This window comes from Megalobrama amblycephala, linkage group LG21, assembly GCF_018812025.1.
Source record: "Megalobrama amblycephala isolate DHTTF-2021 linkage group LG21, ASM1881202v1, whole genome shotgun sequence".
In the NCBI taxonomy this organism is placed as follows: Eukaryota; Metazoa; Chordata; class Actinopteri; order Cypriniformes; family Xenocyprididae; genus Megalobrama; species Megalobrama amblycephala.
The window spans coordinates 462,987-482,065 of NC_063064.1; the positions used below are offsets into that span (position 1 = coordinate 462,987).

The following is a 19,079-nucleotide window of genomic DNA, read 5'->3' on the forward strand; positions in this document are numbered from 1 at the left end:
AAATATATATATTTGTGTATTTTACAGTCACAGTATATCTATTAGGCCTATTCTATTTTGATTTTTTTTTTTTTTCATAAAGAAGTGTAGGACATGTCAAGTGTCAAATATTCAGTTATCCTTCTTTTTCATATATGTATATAATAGGTAACATGCTATTTTTTTTCCTTTTCTTAAAGTTATAAATTTTATTTAAGGCAATATTCTGAGTTTATTTAATTAATATTGAGTATTAATGAATGTCACACAAACCGGTGTTTTAATTTCTCTGCCGACTAAACTTCCAATGCAGATCAGAACCGTTGTGTGACTGACTCCTAGCGCACAGAGCAGTGTTTCATTCCTGAATGAATCAGTCTTTGAACAAATCAGCTGACTGAGTGATTCAATGGCCCAAAAGATTATAGAGATCCACTTGATATATTCTTGAATGAATCAGCATTTTGAACGAATCGCTTAAATAAATGACTCAATCATTAACACAATGACTTGCTGACACCTACTGGCGACATCATTAATTTCATAATCCAATTATCGTTTCATTTTGTCATTTAAAATTTTCTGTATTCAAAATGATGTGTAAAACATTAATATCATTACATTATGCAATTGTAATTCGTACACATATACTGCCCTCTCTGAGCAATCTAACAACTCATAAATCTAAAAGCAACTTCAGATGGTGCTTCTTTGACACCTCTGCAAGCCTTTGTTTGATACTGATTTAATTGGTAACAACCTATAGTGTCATATTATTAATTGACTAAATTTAAGAATTTAACATTAAAGAAAGCATACATATTTAATAAGATTAGGAAAAAATCCTAAAATCCCCTGAAAATCAATTAATCAATTAAATCAATTACAGTTAATTTCTGACACAGACAGATGACAATAAATAGGCTATAAAAATACTCTTTATCTCATTATTGTTAGTGTTATTTCAGAGTTTTGATATATAGCCTAATATTGATAAAGTATAATTGATATCTTCTTAAGAGAGCACTATAATGGTTATTTTTAACACTGTTATAACAATTTTCCCTTTATTTATTTGTTTAACTTTTTTTAAGATGTGTGATAGCCTATTTCAAATTGGCATAAACGAGTTCACCTCCGTCATCAAATCATCCAATTCACATTTTAAGTCCATCTCTCTATAGCACCGCTTTGATGAACTAATAACATGTAATATATTTTCATATCTGTCATTTCAAATTCATCCCAGATCCCAAAACTCAGGGTTTTGTCTAAAACAAAAGTTATGACAGCTGCATATTTACATCGGCTACTGATTTGCACTTTTTAATTCAATGTGTGCCTATACATTCGCTGCCCAGTGCGTTGAGCAGCTTCGCTAGATTTTTATAGTTGGTCACTTCAATAAAACAGGCAGTGTGCTAAAGTTGTAGAATGGAGGTAATTGTGTGCAGCTGCAAAGTAAATTAATATTTCAATAGAACTAGATTAAATGTAGAATAAACGCGTTAAGAATCCGTACAGCTGTAGAGCGAGGGACTTTTATTCTGTTGAGCTGAACCGATGAACAACTGATGACGACATGGTTTGACGTCTGGTTGACCAATCAGCGGAAAGAAGCGTTTCATTCCCGCCCACATGTAGAGATCGAATATTCAAACTGCTTATTTGTTTCCAACCCCAGAACGAAAAAAGAAAAATCAAGTAATTTTTTTTTGTTTTTTTCGTTTTCATTTTAAAAACGAAAAACGAAAAAAAGTGTGGTTTACTAATTTTTCTGATTTCAATATCAAATCAAAACATGAATGAACGGAAGATACCCTGATTATAAATAAATCTATATTTCAGTGCTCAAATGATAAATCAAATGCTCAAACAGAAAAAATGTGGCGTGTCAATCAATGCCACATTTGAATTTGATTTCTCATTTGAGCAGCCGTTTTGATTTAAAACATCTGATTCTTCATTTTCATTTTAATAACTTTCTTGTTGGTGACAGTTCAAAAATGGGAAGAAGCACTTTTTGTGTATTCCTGTGATTTAAGAAGATATTTCAATATCCTTTTAGATTCTGGTTCCTAAAAAAACAAACAAACAAAAAACTTTTCTTTTGGATCTTTATTTTTAAGGCTCAATATGGTTCATTCCCAGAGATACGAGGATCTCAATGTGACTCTGAATTTCACTAATTTTCAGTCAGTGGTCAGAAACCAAATGTGGTCACTTTTCATTTGCGCACAGCTGATACTTATTGTATTACTGAGTAAATATTAATCTATGACATTTAATATTTTGACTTTCTTCGAAGTAAATATTAACTAAATCAAACCTTTTACTAGAGGAAGTTTCTAAAATTTGTCTGATTTTACACTGAATAACTCTTTTATTATATTTATCACATCCTACCCATGATGCAATATGTTCATGTTCACTGGCAAAAATACTATATATATAATAATGTCTATTTATAAAGCTGAAGCTGAAGTGTCTGTGGCCGGACAGACAGATGTCACAGAGACTCAGTGTTTCCCTCCTCAGGGAATCAGCCATGAATGAAGGAGACACTAGGTGGCAGCAAAAGCCATGAGTGGAGAAACACAGTCAGTCAGTGGTTCCTCTGCAGGGACTGGATTAAATCAGCAGCTTCATGTGAGCGTGTCGTGTGGCTCAAACATGCACGTGTCTCTCCTCTAAACACCTTGAGCTTCCTGTTCTGGTTTCATGTCCCTGTAACGTTTCTAGATGAAACGGATCATCTTCATGAGCCTCATGTGCTCTTCATAGTCAAAGAAATCAAGCCTTCTGTTCTGCCAGTGACTAATGCTCCCAGAAGTCTTTTCTCTCAATCGGAGAGATGCTGGATGTGGGTGTTGGTACAGAAATAACTGATAATCATGTTGTCTGAAAGCCTGAGCGTGTCTGTCCGATGCTTTACACCGAGAACCGCCTCCGTGAAACACTCCAGATCTGAAGCTCATCCTCATTAACATCATTCAGCTCTAAACTCTTATTAAAAATAAATTATGTTTCATCATTTATCAAAGTGAGTAACGTGAGCTCATTTCATTAGTTCCCTAGACACTCTGAAATATTGTGTACACTAAACACAAACACAGTATAGTACAAAGTCTCTTCTGCTCATCAATGCATTTATTTGATCAAAAATACAGTAAAACAGTGAAATATTATTGCACATGTTTTCTATGTGAATATATAGTAAAGTGTAATTTATTCCTGAATTTTCAGCATCATTACTCCAGTCTTCAGTGTCACATGATCCTTCAGAAATCATTCTAATATAATGATTTGCTGCTCAAGAAACATTTATGATTATTATCAATGTTCATATTTTTCTGGAAACCGTCATACATTTTATTTTTCAGGATTCTTTGATGAACAGAAAGTTCAAAAGAACAGCATTTATTTGAAACAGAAACTATAAGAAGCGTAAACATGTTTTGATGTTAGACGCATCAGTGTAACGTGTGATTGTTGTGTTCAGGAAAGGCGAGTCGACGGTGTTCAGAGCTCATACGGGAACGGTGCGCAGCGTCAGCTTCTCCAGCGACGGACAGACCCTCGTCACCGCGTCTGATGACAAGAGCATCAAAGTCTGGACCGTCCATCGGCAGAAGTTCCTCTTCTCCCTCAACCAGCACATCAACTGGGTGCGCTGCGCCAAGTACGTCGCTTCACGATATCACATGGAATAATAACGAGAGCGATTCTGTAGGTCAGGGGCAGTGTTTGATCCTCATTCACGTCTCACAGTGTTGGCATTTATACTTCAGTGATTACATCTGACTGTGAGTGTGTCGTGAATGATGTAAAGCAGCACAGGAGTAGTTAATGATGTGAACTGAACTAGTGAAGTATGAATCCTGTAGGTTTTCGCCGGATGGGCGGCTGATCGTTTCTGCCAGCGATGATAAAACAGTGAAGCTGTGGGACAAGAACAGCAGAGAGTGCATTCATTCGTTCTGTGAGCACGGCGGGTGAGTGAGGACAGCGCCACACGCTGGTCAGAGAGCTGAACTGACACGCTCACACTGGCACCTGTGCTTATTTTCAGATACGTGAACTACGCCGACTTTCACCCGAGCGGCACCTGCATCGCAGCAGCTGGCACAGACAACACCGTGAAGGTGTGGGACATTCGCACGCACAAACTCCTGCAGCACTACCAAGGTGAGAGACACGCCAGCCTTCATTAACATATGCAAATGAGCTCAGCTAGGGCTGCTCGATTATGGCAAACATCAAGTTTTATTTCACAATATTAATGAATTTCACAATTATCGATACTTCAGCAAGAACTAATACTAGGTTAACTAAAGGTCCTCAAAAAAATTACATGAGACAAGTAAACAGTAAAACAATAAGAACAAAGAAACTAATTACAAACAAAACTGAGAAATAAATACAACAGAACGAAAATACAAGTTAAAGGTACAATATGTAATATTTTTGCAGTAAATTATCCAAAAACCTCTAGGCCAGTGTTATATATTTTGTTCACTTGAGTACTTACAATATCTCAAAGGTTTGCAACTATTTGTAAATCGTGAGAAAATTGCAATTTTAACCGGGACGTGTGAGGAGTCGCCTGTCAATGGCGTCATACCCGCGTTACCCTCGGTTTCCGGTTTATTTTGTAGAAACCATGGAAACACCTTTAATATTTACATGTTTTATAGACAAGGGAACAACTGTTTTGATATATTTATAGACAAAAAACTAATTATTGTTATGTAGCTCAACACGTTTAGTCTTATTGTTTAAATCTAATTTTCTTGATTTTTGCGAGTCTCATGCTTTACCACGCCTCAGAGAAAAACACTATTTTGTGAAGTAGCTAACATAGCATAATCAGATGCAGCTTTATTTTTAGTAACAGTAATACAGCATTTTCTCCATCATACAATACATTTTAAAATTAATTGCATGTCATTTATCAACACAAGCCATCCAGCATTTAATATGATATTGTAAAATCGATCTATCTTACTGCAGTGTGTAACAGTGTCTCACAGCAGCCGCCGAGCGAACGCACAGAGTAACGCTATAACATCATTTTCAACACTCTCAAATGTATCTAATATGATAAACAGAAGAAGTGAAGTAGAAGTGTTGTTCATTGTTAACAAATAAAACCTTATTGTAAAGTGTTACCAATTTTCTTATTCGACCAAGTCACATACATTAGTACATTTAGTCACAACTTCCATTTCATGCTGACATAAACTAATTTTTTTAGCCGAAAATGTAATATTTAACTGTGTAAAGAGAAAATACTTTTTTAGGCTTACACACACACAATACGCAGTGTGTACATTTACAGAATTAATTTGTTAATTTAACATTATCGAGTAATGCATAATACATGTAGAACATATAAGTATGGATAAAGTTTGGTTTTGTGAAGTAATGTGGCTCTGGACATTCTGATGTTTGAGTCAGATTATACAGTATGAAGTAGTAAATTGTGTTATAATTGACAGCTTGAATAATACCTGTAGTGTCTGCATTAGTCTGCGGGGGGCGTTTGATGCCTGCTGCTGTTTGGTGTCCATTCATGAGGCTGACGTCATGAAGAGCAAAGGCTGTTTGTCCTCAGAGAGAGAGAGAGAGAGCGAGGCCCACTCGATTCAGAGCTGTAGTAACGGCCGCGTGTGCAAGACATCAACAGCTCAACGAGAGAGAAAACTGAGCGTCTGAGTGGAAATATACGCTAAAACTCAGCTGACAGTGGTAACGCCATAGCCGTGCTTTCAACATGAGCGTCAGATGGTGTTTCCAACACACTGAACCAGTGAAACCACATTTGCAAAAATGATCCAAAGTTTGCAAACAAAACAAAACAAAAAAACAGAAAATATTGTTTGGATCATCAATTTATTTTAAAATACATGAATTCAATTCACTCATATTAATATATATTTAAAAAATATATATTTTAACAAAATTTCTTCTGCATAATATTTAAAAAAAAGTCAAATTTGACGTTAAGACAAGGCAAGGTTAGTTAGGTTGTCAAATATAATGTGGTGTGACTCCTCAAAAATCTAATAATATTTATGAAATATTAATATTTCATCATATTTGTGCAAAAAAAATATCGTTTTACACTGAAAACATACAATTCAAACAAAACATACAAAAACGACACAATGAAGTTATTGGAAACCATCCAAACTCTAGTTTTACATTTGATTCAGTTTTTATGTTTTATGTTTTATGTAATTGTCAGTAATGTCACGCTTGTGTAGTTCATGATAACGTAGTGTTTAGATGACACAGGTCTGTTTGTGTGTGTGATGTTTCAGTTCATAGTGCGGCGGTGAACGGCCTCTCCTTCCATCCGTCTGGAAACTACCTCATCACGGCCTCCAGCGACTCCACGCTCAAGATCCTGGACCTGCTGGAGGGCCGGCTGCTCTACACGCTACACGGCCATCAGGTAACGCACCGCTGTCCGGCCTTTCACAGGTGACTGAACATGTGTCCGTCGATAACTTCTTGCTGTGGGTCATGTGACGTGAAACTGCAGAGCGCTGAAGACGGTCTTTAATGCAAGGCAAACACTGACCTGCCAACTTTTTTTGGTGACCAGTAAAATTGAGTCGTTTTGGACAACCTTCATCATGCACTAAATCACACTCACATTAACATCTGCATATAGTGCTTTAATCTTCATAAGGCACTTCATTGAACCAGGGTTAATGGAGCGTTTGGGAAATATGATGGCGAAAGCATATGAATGAATTAATAACATCACAGAAGTGATCTGTTCAATCTGCCACTTCAGTGGAGCGTTGGCTAAATCAATCGTGTCCTGAGAGTATTAAAACGCACCGCCTACCTTTTGAAGATGAGTCATGTGTATTACAAACCTGAAGCCTGGTTAGCGTTACAGTGTACCGAACGCCTGCTAGCGTCAGTAAGAGTGGGATGAGCGAGTAACCTCTGTCAGCCTTCAGAACAAACGCACTGAAAGGTAAAAGACGCTGGAAATACATGCAGAACATGAGGAATGCAGCGCTGTGATTGGTTGGTCAGTATTAAAGCACTTGGGGTGAGTTTGTGTGAAATTATTCACATGATTTATTTTAGATTTGTTCAAAATCGAGCAAAAAACACTGGTGTCTCGCCTGGCGTCGCATTGTGCCGGGTGTTTGATAGAGCCCTTAAAGTGCCTTAATGTACTAAAACAGTGATAATAAAAGATCAAATTCAATATACAGCTTATTGATGAAGCATACTACATACAGGCGAGCAGATGAACCCAGAACATAAACACAATGCGCTCAATGGTTAAGTGATTTCTTTGTTTTTTTATGGAAAAACGGGAAACTGTGTGTTGTATTTACAGTACAGTCCAAAAGTTTGGAACCACTAAGATTTTTAATGTTTTTAAAAGAAGTTTCGTCTGCTCACCAAGGCTACATTTATTTAATTAAAAATACAGTAAAAAACAGTAATATTGTGAAATATTATTACAATTTAAAATAACTGTTTTCTATTTGAATATATTTCACAAAGTAATTTATTCCTGTGATCAAAGCTGAATTTTCAGCATCGTTACTCCAGTCTTCAGTGTCACATGATCCTTCAGAAATCATTCTAATATGCTGATCTGCTGCTCAAGAAACATTTATGATTATTTTCAATGTTGAAAACAGTTGTGTACTTTTTTTTTCAGGATTCCTTGATGAATAGAAAGTTCAAAAGAACAGCATTTATCTGAAATACAAAGCTTCTGTAGCATTATACACTACCGTTCAAAAGTTTGGGGTCAGTAAGAATTTTTATTTTTATTTTTTTGAAAAGAAATTAAAGAAATGAATACTTTTATTCAGCAAGAATGCATTAAATCAATCAAAAGTGGCAGTAAAGACATTTATAATGTTACAAAAGATTAGATTTCAGATAAACACTGTTCTTTTGAACTTTCTATTCATCAAATAATCCTGAAAAAAAATATTGTACACAAATATTTTGTACAATTGTACACATTAAATGTTTCTTGAGCAGCAGATCAGCATATTAGAATGATTTCTGAAGGATCATGTGACACTGAAGACTGGAGTAATGATGCTGAAAATTCAGCTTTGCATCACAGGAATAAATTACTTTGTCAAATATATTCAAATAGAAAACAGTTATTTTAAATTGTAATAATATTTCACAATATTACTGTTTTTACTGTATTTTTAATTAAATAAATGTAGCCTTGGTGAGCAGACGAAACTTCTTTTAAAAACATTAAAAATCTTAGTGGTTCCAAACTTTTGGACTGTACTGATATATTCTGAGTTCATCTGCTCTCCTGTACATTTTACGCATTAAATATGTAAAAATGACTGGCGGCCAATAATTACTTATTATTGTGTAATGCCTTTCTCATCGCTGCTAGACTAGAAATAAATGACCTTCAGAAAGCAGCTGGTGTTGTTCACTTCAGCAGTGTTCGTGGAGGACAAACACAAGTGCTGAATCCCATTGGTTATCTAAATGAATAATACTAGTACTTGCGGAGATGACAGTCCAGACTCGAGCTAGAGGAGAAGAGACCTGCGGGACTGCAGCTGAACTCACGTTTGGACCTTCGAGATGCTCGCTGACCATCGCTGGATTCGTGTCTGACACATTCATGGCCTTTTCACCAATCAGATGGGCTGGTTTGAGGGTCCACCACACTGATCTGAGGTCTCCATCCCATCTGCTGATCTGGACTGTGAATCGCTTGTGTCTGACCTCATCTTCCTACACGGCTGTTGCGTAACTTCCCACTGAAAGGCTCTTGTTCATCCACACTCGAGCTGCTCGCTCAAAACCACTGGTGTTTTTCCTCAGCACCTCTTGCTTTAGAACAAAACCGTCAGTCCCAGAAATAAAGTCCATTCCATATCGTAATATTTTGGTCTTAAAGGATTTATTACGGTTTATTATGTGCTTGTTTTTTAGCAACACGAATGAGTGGAGGCTCTTTCCCTGTGGTTTTCCTGCACCGCACACATACAGAAGAGACACGCGTCTCTGAGTGTTTAAATACGTCATTCAGCTTGATTCTGTACACACCGCATAGAATTACTGTAAATTACGTTACTTGTCAATTGTCACTTTATTTTTTCAACCGAATTTAACTGCAGTGTGTACGTGACCTAAATGTTGTAAACAGCCATTCAGATTTTTGCATTCACTAAGGTGTTCATCAACAACACCAAATACTGTTTCTTTTTGTTGTTAGAAAAATAGTTATTAAACCTGTTGAGGACAATAAGTGATAGTTTGGTTGGTAACCAAACAGTTGATGGACCTCACTGACTTCCATACTATGAAAACAAAATAATATGGAAGTCAGTGGGGTACATCAACTGTTTGGTTACCAACATTCTTCAAAATATCTTCTTTTGTGTTCAAACTCGTACAGGTTTGGAACAACTTGAGGGTGTGTAAATAATGACAGAATGTTCATTTGTGGGTGAACTGTCCCTTCAAGTCATCATGAAATCAAAATTGATCCTGTTTACTTTGTTAGCACGCACTTGTCTTTTTGTGAACAATTCATCCGTGCAAGTGCAACATTTTTTGTCTTTGTCATCTTTGATCAAAATCTGAAAATGTTCTTCCCCGCTGGAATGGCGTTTCTTCGGTGATGACGGCTTTCTGATTGTAATCTTGTGTTCAGATCTGAATGGAACACCTTCTTTTCTAGATCCAATCAATTTCCAGCAGAAAAAACAAGCCACGCCTTCATTTTTCTCATTCAATATTCCTTTTCACTCTGAATATGTCACAATACTGAAGTCAAGTCGGCCGCAACATGCTGACTAATTAAATACCGGGATAAAAGCTTGAAAATTGGCCTAATCCTAACTTTATGAGTTTTTTTACAGTGATTTTATTTTTTTTTTTTATTAAAAAAAAACCTTCGGTAACACTTTACTTTACAGTGTCATTGTTACATTGTAAATTAAGCATAATTACATGCAACTAACCCTAAACCAAACCAAACCAAACCAAACCCTAATCCTCTCCCTATAGTAAGTACATGTAGTTACTTAATATCACTCAGTACTTAAATGTGTAATTACACTGTAACAAAGACATCTTAAAATAAAGCAGCTTTTCTGGCATGTTTTTTGATGCATCATCAAGGTAAGAACGCTTATTCCTTCTGGTGACATGCTGGCAATGCCTTTCATTGCTTTGATCGGGTAATACATGTAATGTGCATGTAAACAAATCCGACCGAGTTTAGGATACTTGATCAGAATTCATGGAGACGGATGATGTTGGTAGCAGTGCAGCCTGTGAATGCGCTTTTACTGATGCATTAGTGTGGTCATCAGAGGAACCACATTTTGGCTGAATCTCATTCTCATAAAAGTTTTACTGCTCAGTGTAAACAGCTCATAAGGGTTCACCGGGTTCTTGTAGTCATTAGCAAGTGTCTGTCTCGCTAGAAGCTGCCATTGGCCCTGAGTCGGTCTTGGCTCTGAGAAGATCAGCAGGTGCTGCTAGCGTGCTACATGCTAAAGTATCGTGTGCTAGCCGTCCTGTGAGGCTCACAGACTGTTAGTCAGCACAGTCTGTCTCTCGCATGTCTGTGCTTTTACCAGTAGCTCTGTTTACCAATGTTTGGTGCACAACAAAACACATAAGGAGCGAGCCTAAACAGATTTAGCTTCCTCTGAATATGTATGCATGAAACATTTTACTAAGAAATGGTTAGATTGAAGTCCTCTGTAATAAGCTGAAGAAAAGGGTTTAATTAGTTTTTATTTATTTTCTGAGTACATGTGAGACGTATTAATGCAAAACTCACTGCCATGATGTTAGTGTGTCAAAAACACTGATTAATGAAACAAGTGAAGTGTTTATGCGTGAGTCATTGAATCATTCATTCAAGAGATTCATTCAAAAACATTGATTCGTCCAGTAATAAAATAAGTGAAGTCTTTATGAGTGAGTCATTGAATCATTATTTTAAGATATTTGTTCAAAAACACTGATTCATCCAGTAATGAAACAAGTGAAGTGTTTATGAGTGAGTCATTGAATCATTCATTCAAGAGATTCTTTCAAAAGCACTGATTCATCCAGTAATAAAACTAGTGAAGTCTTTCAGTGAGTCATTGAATCATTCATTCAAGAGATTCATTCAAAAACACTTATTCGTCCAGTAATAAAACAAATGAAGTCTTTATGAGTGATTGATTCATTGAATCATTCATTCAAGAGATTCATTCAAAAACATTGATTCGTCCAGTAATAAAACAAGTGAAGTCTTTATGAGTGATTCGTTGAATCATTCATTCAAGAGATTTGTTCAAAAACACTGATTCGTCCAGTAATAAAACAAGTGAAGTCTTTATGAGTGATTGATTCATTGAATCATTCATTCAAGAGATTTGCTCAAAAACGCTGATTCATCCAGTAATGAAACAAGTCAAGTCTTTATGAGTGATTCATTGAATCATTATTTTAAGAGATTTGTTCAAAAACACTGATTCGTCCAGTACTGAAACAAGTGTTTATGAGTGATTCATTGAATCATTCATTCAAGAAATTCTTTCAAAAGCACTGATTCATCCAGTAATGAAACAAGTCTTTATGTGTGAGTCATTGAATCATTCATTCAAGAGATTTGTTCAAAAGCACTGATTCATCCAGTAATAAAACAAGTGAAGTCTTTGAGTGATTCATTGAATCATTCATTCAAAAGTTTCATTCAAAAACGCTGATTCATCCAGTAACGAAATCAGTGAAGTGTTTATGCGTGAGTCATTGAATCATTCATTCAAGAGATTAGTTCAAAAACGACTGAAAATTTTACCATGTGCGACTGAAAAAATATTTAAGCACACCAATGTGAGTGACTCAATTAAAGCTCATGAATAGTACAATCAGAATAAAATCTACAACTCCCAAAAGGCATCGACACTACACAACAGTCTCGTTTCGCACTGCAGCTGGTTGCTTTTACAGTAATTTCCTTTGCCAACAGAAAGTGCAAAAAACATTGATCTCATGACATTATGCAGTAATTTCCGTATAAATACATTCATGTCCCTCGGAGCTGCATTAAAGTCTGTCTAAATGCATCTAAATGCCACTTCAGATGCAGCTTCTGTGTTTCCTCTGCAGTGCCAAGATGGATTTTGATAATGCTGATTTAATTGGTAACAGCCCTAGGGTCAGATTTACCAAACAGGGCAAATGAGCGTGAGACCACAATCGGCTATTCGACTGACAATGAGCGAATTAAAGAACGCAGACGCAGCAGCTCATTTACATAATGACCAGCCTATCAGGAGCAGCGCAGATTACTGTAGGGTCACAAACAAACACAGCCGATGATAATCAGGTGCGGGTAATACTTAAACACAGGCACAGCACAATAAAATAACGATATGTTCGGACTGTGTCTTCCAGTGGCATTACAAATCACTGAACACGAGTGAAGAAGACTCTCTTGCTTCTTCCACACGCTCTCCGTCATCTGCGATTCCTCCTCCAGCTATCACAGCGTGTGTTTAGAAGACACCATAGTGGTGTTCCCTCACATTCTACTGAATTAATAGAAAATCATCTGATTTTAATGAGAAAACTGTTTTTAAATCTGAAGTCTCCACTTAATTCATATCATCTGTAGCTTTTTAACAGTTTCCAAGATCTCCAAGAGTCTGAAGTGGATGTTGGTCAACAAAAAGACATCTGGAAATAATACACACGCTTTAGAGAAATGACGCTGACTGCGTATGAATTTAAAGACATGAAGATTTATTTCTAATAATTTATACTGTCGCTCTGAGATGATGCTGAATCTTGGATTTTAATACAGTATTCTGCAGTTTAGTAACGGAGGATTGAAAGTATTGTAATATTTATTGTATATTTAAATCAGTTTCTGCTAGTAATCTCAGATTTACTGTATGTTCATGCTTAATATTTCTTGCATAATTCCATACATACAGAAATATATTTTGTTAGTTCAGTTCCTGTGTCGGTGCATAACAATTTCTAATTATCGCTTATCCTGCCTGAAAACGCCATAAACGTTATAGATAACGTCTGAAGTTTCAGTTTATTTACATAGATATATTCTAAACACTAATCTTGTCCCACTGAATCAGATGAGTATAGTTTAATCTTATTGCTGTCAGTCAGTGATGCCCTCATTCAGTCCAATCCAGTCATTTATATAGATCAGTGCTTTCTTTGGGTGTTAAATAATGGTGCAAATATTTAGCAGAAACCTTAGTAAATCACATTGCATGATTTATTTCAGTACTCTCTTTCGTCTGAAAGGGAAACTACTACAAATGCGTTAGCTAAGATCAGCCGCAGAAATAACCGTTCCCGTGTTTCCATCGCTCATTTCTCACTGCGTGTCTTTAGTCAATCCTGGCAGCAATTCTTCATGCCAAAAGAGGGTCTGAGCTGACGGAAGCTGTTAGTAAATCTGACCCTCATGTCTTATTCTGAGTCAGTTGTACATAGTTGGCGTGTTTTACTGAAGACTGAGCAGATGTTGCTGCAGTGGTGTAGTTGAGTGCGTCTCTGAGCATGTGCGCACATGTGTGTGAATGTCCGTGTTACAGACGTGTTCACCGCTTCACATTCCTCATGTTCATCTGCCGTCATCTGATCCTCTTCCTCTGACGCCTTTACACTCCTCAGGCTGGAACACGTTCGGTCTAAGCGTGTCGTAGCGTTCAACAGCACTGCGCTGAAGTACGCGGTGTAGTCAGGTGATGTTACACTTTTAGTATGTATTTCACAGTGACCTTCTCATCTCTGGTGATGTTTTGCAGCATGTAGATTGTGTTCATAGTAGCCTGTACATTTAGGAAATGTAGGCTGTGGTCTTTAAGTTACTTGAGTCTTTTGTCTAGTATACGTTAGGGGAAATCTAGTCCAGATGTGAGCATAAACTGCTGTTTGTGTGTACTTGGTATTACTATAGTTAATGGAGAGCTGATTCTGAGGGAAAACATGACATGTGTGAAGATGCTGGTTTAGGGCAGATTTTCATTCAGGAGGTTTGTGATGGTTTTCAGTAACACACATTCACCTCTGCTGAGGGCCTGATGTGAGTCACACACACCAGTGACGAATCCAGTGAATGGATGCTTGACATCCACAGCGTTACACTCCAAACCTTATGCTCCATGAGCACAGGATGAACAAAGACTTCCTGATCATCCATATATATATATATATATATATATATATATATATATATATATATATATATATATATATATATATATAAGGCTGCATTTATGTGATCAAAAACAGTAAAAAAAAAAAAGAAATATTATTCCAGTGTAAATCAGCTGTTTTCTATGTGAATATATAGTAAATGAACCTTCCTTGGAAAACAGACGATTAAAGTTGGCCTTACAATATGCAAATAAATTAAAAACAAATAAAGGAAACCCAGCACATCCAGCATTTTTTCAACCCAGTATTCAATAATGTATGAAAGAAAACCAAATCATATTCGTCCATTTGGTCTACGAATAAAACCTCATCTGGAAAATCTCAAATTAGATTTAAACATCCTGGAACAAACCCACTTTTGCAAAATTCCTCCTTGGGATATCAAAAAACCCTTTATTTTGTGGGATTTATCAAAGAATCAAAAATCTGAAACACACCCAAATGATTATCAGCTACAATTTTTAGAAATAAGAGCTATTTATCCCCAGTATACTCCAATATACACAGATGGATCCAAATCTGGAAACCAGGTAGCGGCAGCTTTTGCTACGAGTGAAGTACATCAAGGAATACATATTCCAGATCAAAGTTCAATTTTCACAGCAGAAGCAAACGCTTTATTGTTGGCATTAAAATTTATTGAAACATCTTCACAGAAGAAATTCTTAATAGTGACTGACTCAAAATCATGCCTGGATTCACTGGAAAATATGAAAACTGATCATCCAACAATAGTCAAGATCTTCATTACATTATCAATGCTGAAATCAAAGGCTTTTAACATCTACTTTTGCTGGGTACCTGGACACTCAGGAATTGCTGGAAATGAGAAAGCGGACAATGCAGCAAAAGAAGCACTATCCACAGAATCAATAAAGTGTTCTATACCTTTTACAGACTTAAAACAAACGATAAAAGAATACATCAAAAATAAATGGCAATCAGAATGGGATCAATGTCTAAATAATAAGTTGCGTGAAATAAATCCTGATGTGAGGAAAAAACATAATTCCTATTTTGATGAACGATGGAATCAAGTTATATATACAAGATGTAGAATAGGACATTCAAAAATGACACACCAATTTTTACTCACAGGAGAAAACCATCCAAAATGTTCATCTTGTCAAAATCCATTGTCCATTAAACATATCCTTTTAGACTGTATTCCATTTACCCCTGTGAGAAACCGTTTTTACTCTGTTGATAGTTTTGAAAAGGTTTTTAATCAAGTGAGCCCAAGCATGGTTTTAAGATTTTTAGAGGAAATAAATTTGAAACATCTTTTTTAATCTTCCTTTGATTTAATTATACTTTATTCTCGCCATGAATATAGCCTTTGAAGCTGGTATGGCGTTAAAAAAGAAAGAAAGAAAGAAAGAAAGAAAGAAAGAATATATAGTAAAGTGTAATTTATTCCAGTGATCAAAGCTGAATTTTCAGCATCATTACTCCAGTCTTCAGTGTCACATGATCCTTCAGAAATCATTCTGATATGCTGATTTGATGCTCAAGAAACATTTATGATTATTATCAATGTTGAAAACAGTTCATATTTTTGTGGAAACGTCATGCATTTCATTTTTCAGGATTATTTGATGAATAGAAAGTTGAAAAGAACAGCATTTATTTGAAATTGAATCTTTTACTGTCACTTTTGATCAGTTTAATGTGTCCTTGATGAAGTATTAATTTCTGTGAAACATCTTATGGACCCCAAAAACTACACATTTTCAAGCAGTGTCCAGCTATATTTAATCTTAGACTGTTTTAAACATTTTTTTCCCCCTGTTCTTTTACATTTTTTATACATTACAGTATAATTATTATACATATGCAGTTTTTATGAGCTCATGTTAATGGATTGAAGACATGGAATATTTGACCACAGCACCATTTTAGAGTAAATTAGTGAAGGAAAAAAGGTTATTCCTTTTTTTATTGCCCCCTTATTTTTATTTCCTTATTTTATGAATGAAAATCATAAAAGAAACAGTGACCAGTTGCAATATAAAACCAGTCTATGTAACCTCACATAACCTTAAACTAGCTGCTGAATAATGTAAAAATATGTATTATATAATTATATTATATTAATATAACAGGAATTCAGAAATAGACTCAGCACAAAAGCAGATGTCGGTGAAGTGAGGACCAGCATGCACTGCGGCGTGTGTGTGTGTCATAGACTGGAAAAAAATACGCACCTCCACTCTCTTCCATCGTAGTAAAGTGGAGCCGCCAGTGTCCCGATATGGCATCTTGTGCTGATTCGGGACCCGAGTCTGTGCAGTAGTGAACTGGGGACCTGATTTTGCTCAGTATAATGAGCATGAAGTGATCAAGGCTCCAGAATCATTTATTACAGTTTGCTGCAGAACAACTCATTATGTCTGTGTGAAGTAAACAGTTATGTAAATGTGAAAATTAAAGTTAAAGCTCCAATCTCCTCCTGAAACTCCAGAAAAAAGTCTGTTGGTGGCTCACTCAGAGAAGCTGTCAATCACAGCTGTCAATCATGATGTCACTCTTCCGTTTTTATAGCATCAAATAACTAACTCAAAACAAACAAACACTTGAACTTACAACAGTGTGATAAGAACTACATAAAATGACAGAAACCATATTTGGAATAAAATTATTTAAGTGTAATTTAATTGTTTAGTTTGTCTCACGTCCCATTAGATTACATGGAGAGGGCGGAGTTTATGACCTATACTGGGACCAGCCACCTGGGGGCGATCGAGATGCTTTGCCTTTACATTTCAGGGCTTGTGCGGCACGCGTGTGTGTGTGTGTGTGTGTGTGTGTGTGTGTGTGTGTGTGTGTGTGGGGTTTGGCTTTGCCAGAGCCGTGTCTGGTCTGTGTTCAGCACCATGTACGGCCTAAATTTAACCTGCTCTCTTCAGCCAAAGTCAATATGGCATCATGACGCTATAATTTTCCTCCTACAGACTGGCCAAGGGCTTTCTTCTGTTCTCTTCTGGCGTTGATAATTGTGTGTATAGAAGGAAAGGACTGGCGTCCATCTATTACAGTGCACAATAAAGCAGTTTTTAAGGGAATAGTTGACTGACTTTCCACTGTGGGGTGAAGGAGCTGCTGTTTTATGTATAAATCAAGCATACAACATCAAATTATTTTTTAACTACTCTGAGAAGCATCATTTCTGTTCCTCCAGAGCTGAGCGTTTGTGTTAATGTTGTTTTCTGTGCGTGTCTGTAGGGTCCTGCCACCTGTGTGTGCTTCTCCAGGACCGGAGACTACTTCGCCTCGGCCGGCTCTGATGAACAGGTGAATTATCCACACAGAAGTGAGTGTGCGGCGTCTGCAGTGCGCAGCGCTCATCATGTGACCTGTTGCAGGTGATGGTGTGGAGGACGAACTTTGACCGTGTGGATTACAGCGCAGTGCTGGAGCAGAGATGTGCTGCTTCCGTTCACAGCGGCTACAGCGGGCCGCCCGCACAGGTAAACGCACACAACATATGACTGTAATAACTGAGTGTGTCCTGCACCTCTGCTGAATCTGCTGCTGTTGATATTTTAGTATGTGACGAGAGAAAGACTGAAAATTAAACAACGGTCTTTTGCATAGGCCTGACTGACTGCACTCACAAACCTTCAACATGCAACGCAACATGTGGTCAAAAAACTGCTTCTTTTTAATGAATCAGTGAAGCCGATTGCTTAATCAGTCTGAAGTGAACACAAGAGTCAGGCATGAATCACTTCCTCACTGAATCATCTCACGTGACTCATCTCGCTGTGTTCAGTAAAGAGCTCTCGTTATTCATCACACGTTTGATGTTTGAGACTGATTTGTTGATAATGAGTGTATGGGGAAGTTATGACCTACAAAATCAATAAGGGTTAAATATATCAGAGACAAGTTATATCCTAAAAATATTAATTCAGTATCAAAGAAATATTGTCATTAGTTCACACTGAACCATCGCTGCGCTGTGATGCTGCGAACACGACCGGTTGATTTGGATCTTTATAGGACTCTATGAAATCTGATTTATTGTTTTGTCTTTCAATGGTGTAAGTACATTTTAATAATCAAAATGTATGTCTAATAAGTTAGATTCATAAACATTTAACAGTTTACAACAATAGTTTCTGTGTTTTGATTTAATACACATTTATTAATCAAAAACAGCTGTAATCAAATTAATGCATAAAACTTTAACTCTTACATTACATCTTTTAAAATGTAATCAAATTAAATTTGAACAATGTGAATCTTTACGTTTTGGCAAACAGTGCTGCACAACAACGTTTTACTGTAAAAATTAAAACATTGATGAAAATTTGTGGGATATTCCTTAAAATACTAATTATAATTACTCATTATTATTGATTATTACTTATTACCACAGAGGAATTTTGAGAAGCATATTCTACTGTACAATAGTAATAGTTTTATTAATATCTGCCAATGGAGTCAGAAAATTAATCTAATTTAAGATTATTTTTCTGACCCCACTGGCAGATATTTGTTCTTGTTTTAAGCACAAACCCACTTCATTTTGATCATTTCTTTCACTAAACAAGTCTGAATATCTTCAGTCATTTCTCTTCTCCAGTAAATGTATCTTGATTTAAGAATGTTTAGATATTTGTGCTGAAAACGAGACAGTTTTTGCAGTGCAAGTCTTGAAGATTAGTGAGTCGGCTCATTTATTGATCAATAACAGTGAGGACGACAGCGTCAGATGTACACGAACATATAAATCTAATAAACACCCCGATATCTGAATCAAAACCGGTGAAAACTTCAGTATTTAATGAAATATGTCTCTCATTCCTGAAGCAAATGCTGTGCAGGGGCTTCTGGGAACTCGACTGAATGATGACTCA

The 19,079-nt window shown here is 36.4% G+C and overlaps 1 protein-coding gene across 1 annotated transcript in view; it reads left to right on the forward strand.

Annotated features, from left to right (window-relative positions):
- Positions 1-19,079, forward strand: part of poc1a (POC1 centriolar protein A) — a 56,961-nt gene that overhangs the window by 5,510 nt on the left and 32,372 nt on the right. Inside the window, exons 4-9 of the mRNA XM_048172984.1 lie at positions 3,482-3,661; positions 3,867-3,974; positions 4,052-4,167; positions 6,306-6,439; positions 17,440-17,508; positions 17,580-17,684. Of these exons, the coding sequence (XP_048028941.1) occupies positions 3,482-3,661; positions 3,867-3,974; positions 4,052-4,167; positions 6,306-6,439; positions 17,440-17,508; positions 17,580-17,684 (712 nt within the window). The remainder of the gene's footprint in view (positions 1-3,481; positions 3,662-3,866; positions 3,975-4,051; positions 4,168-6,305; positions 6,440-17,439; positions 17,509-17,579; positions 17,685-19,079) is intronic.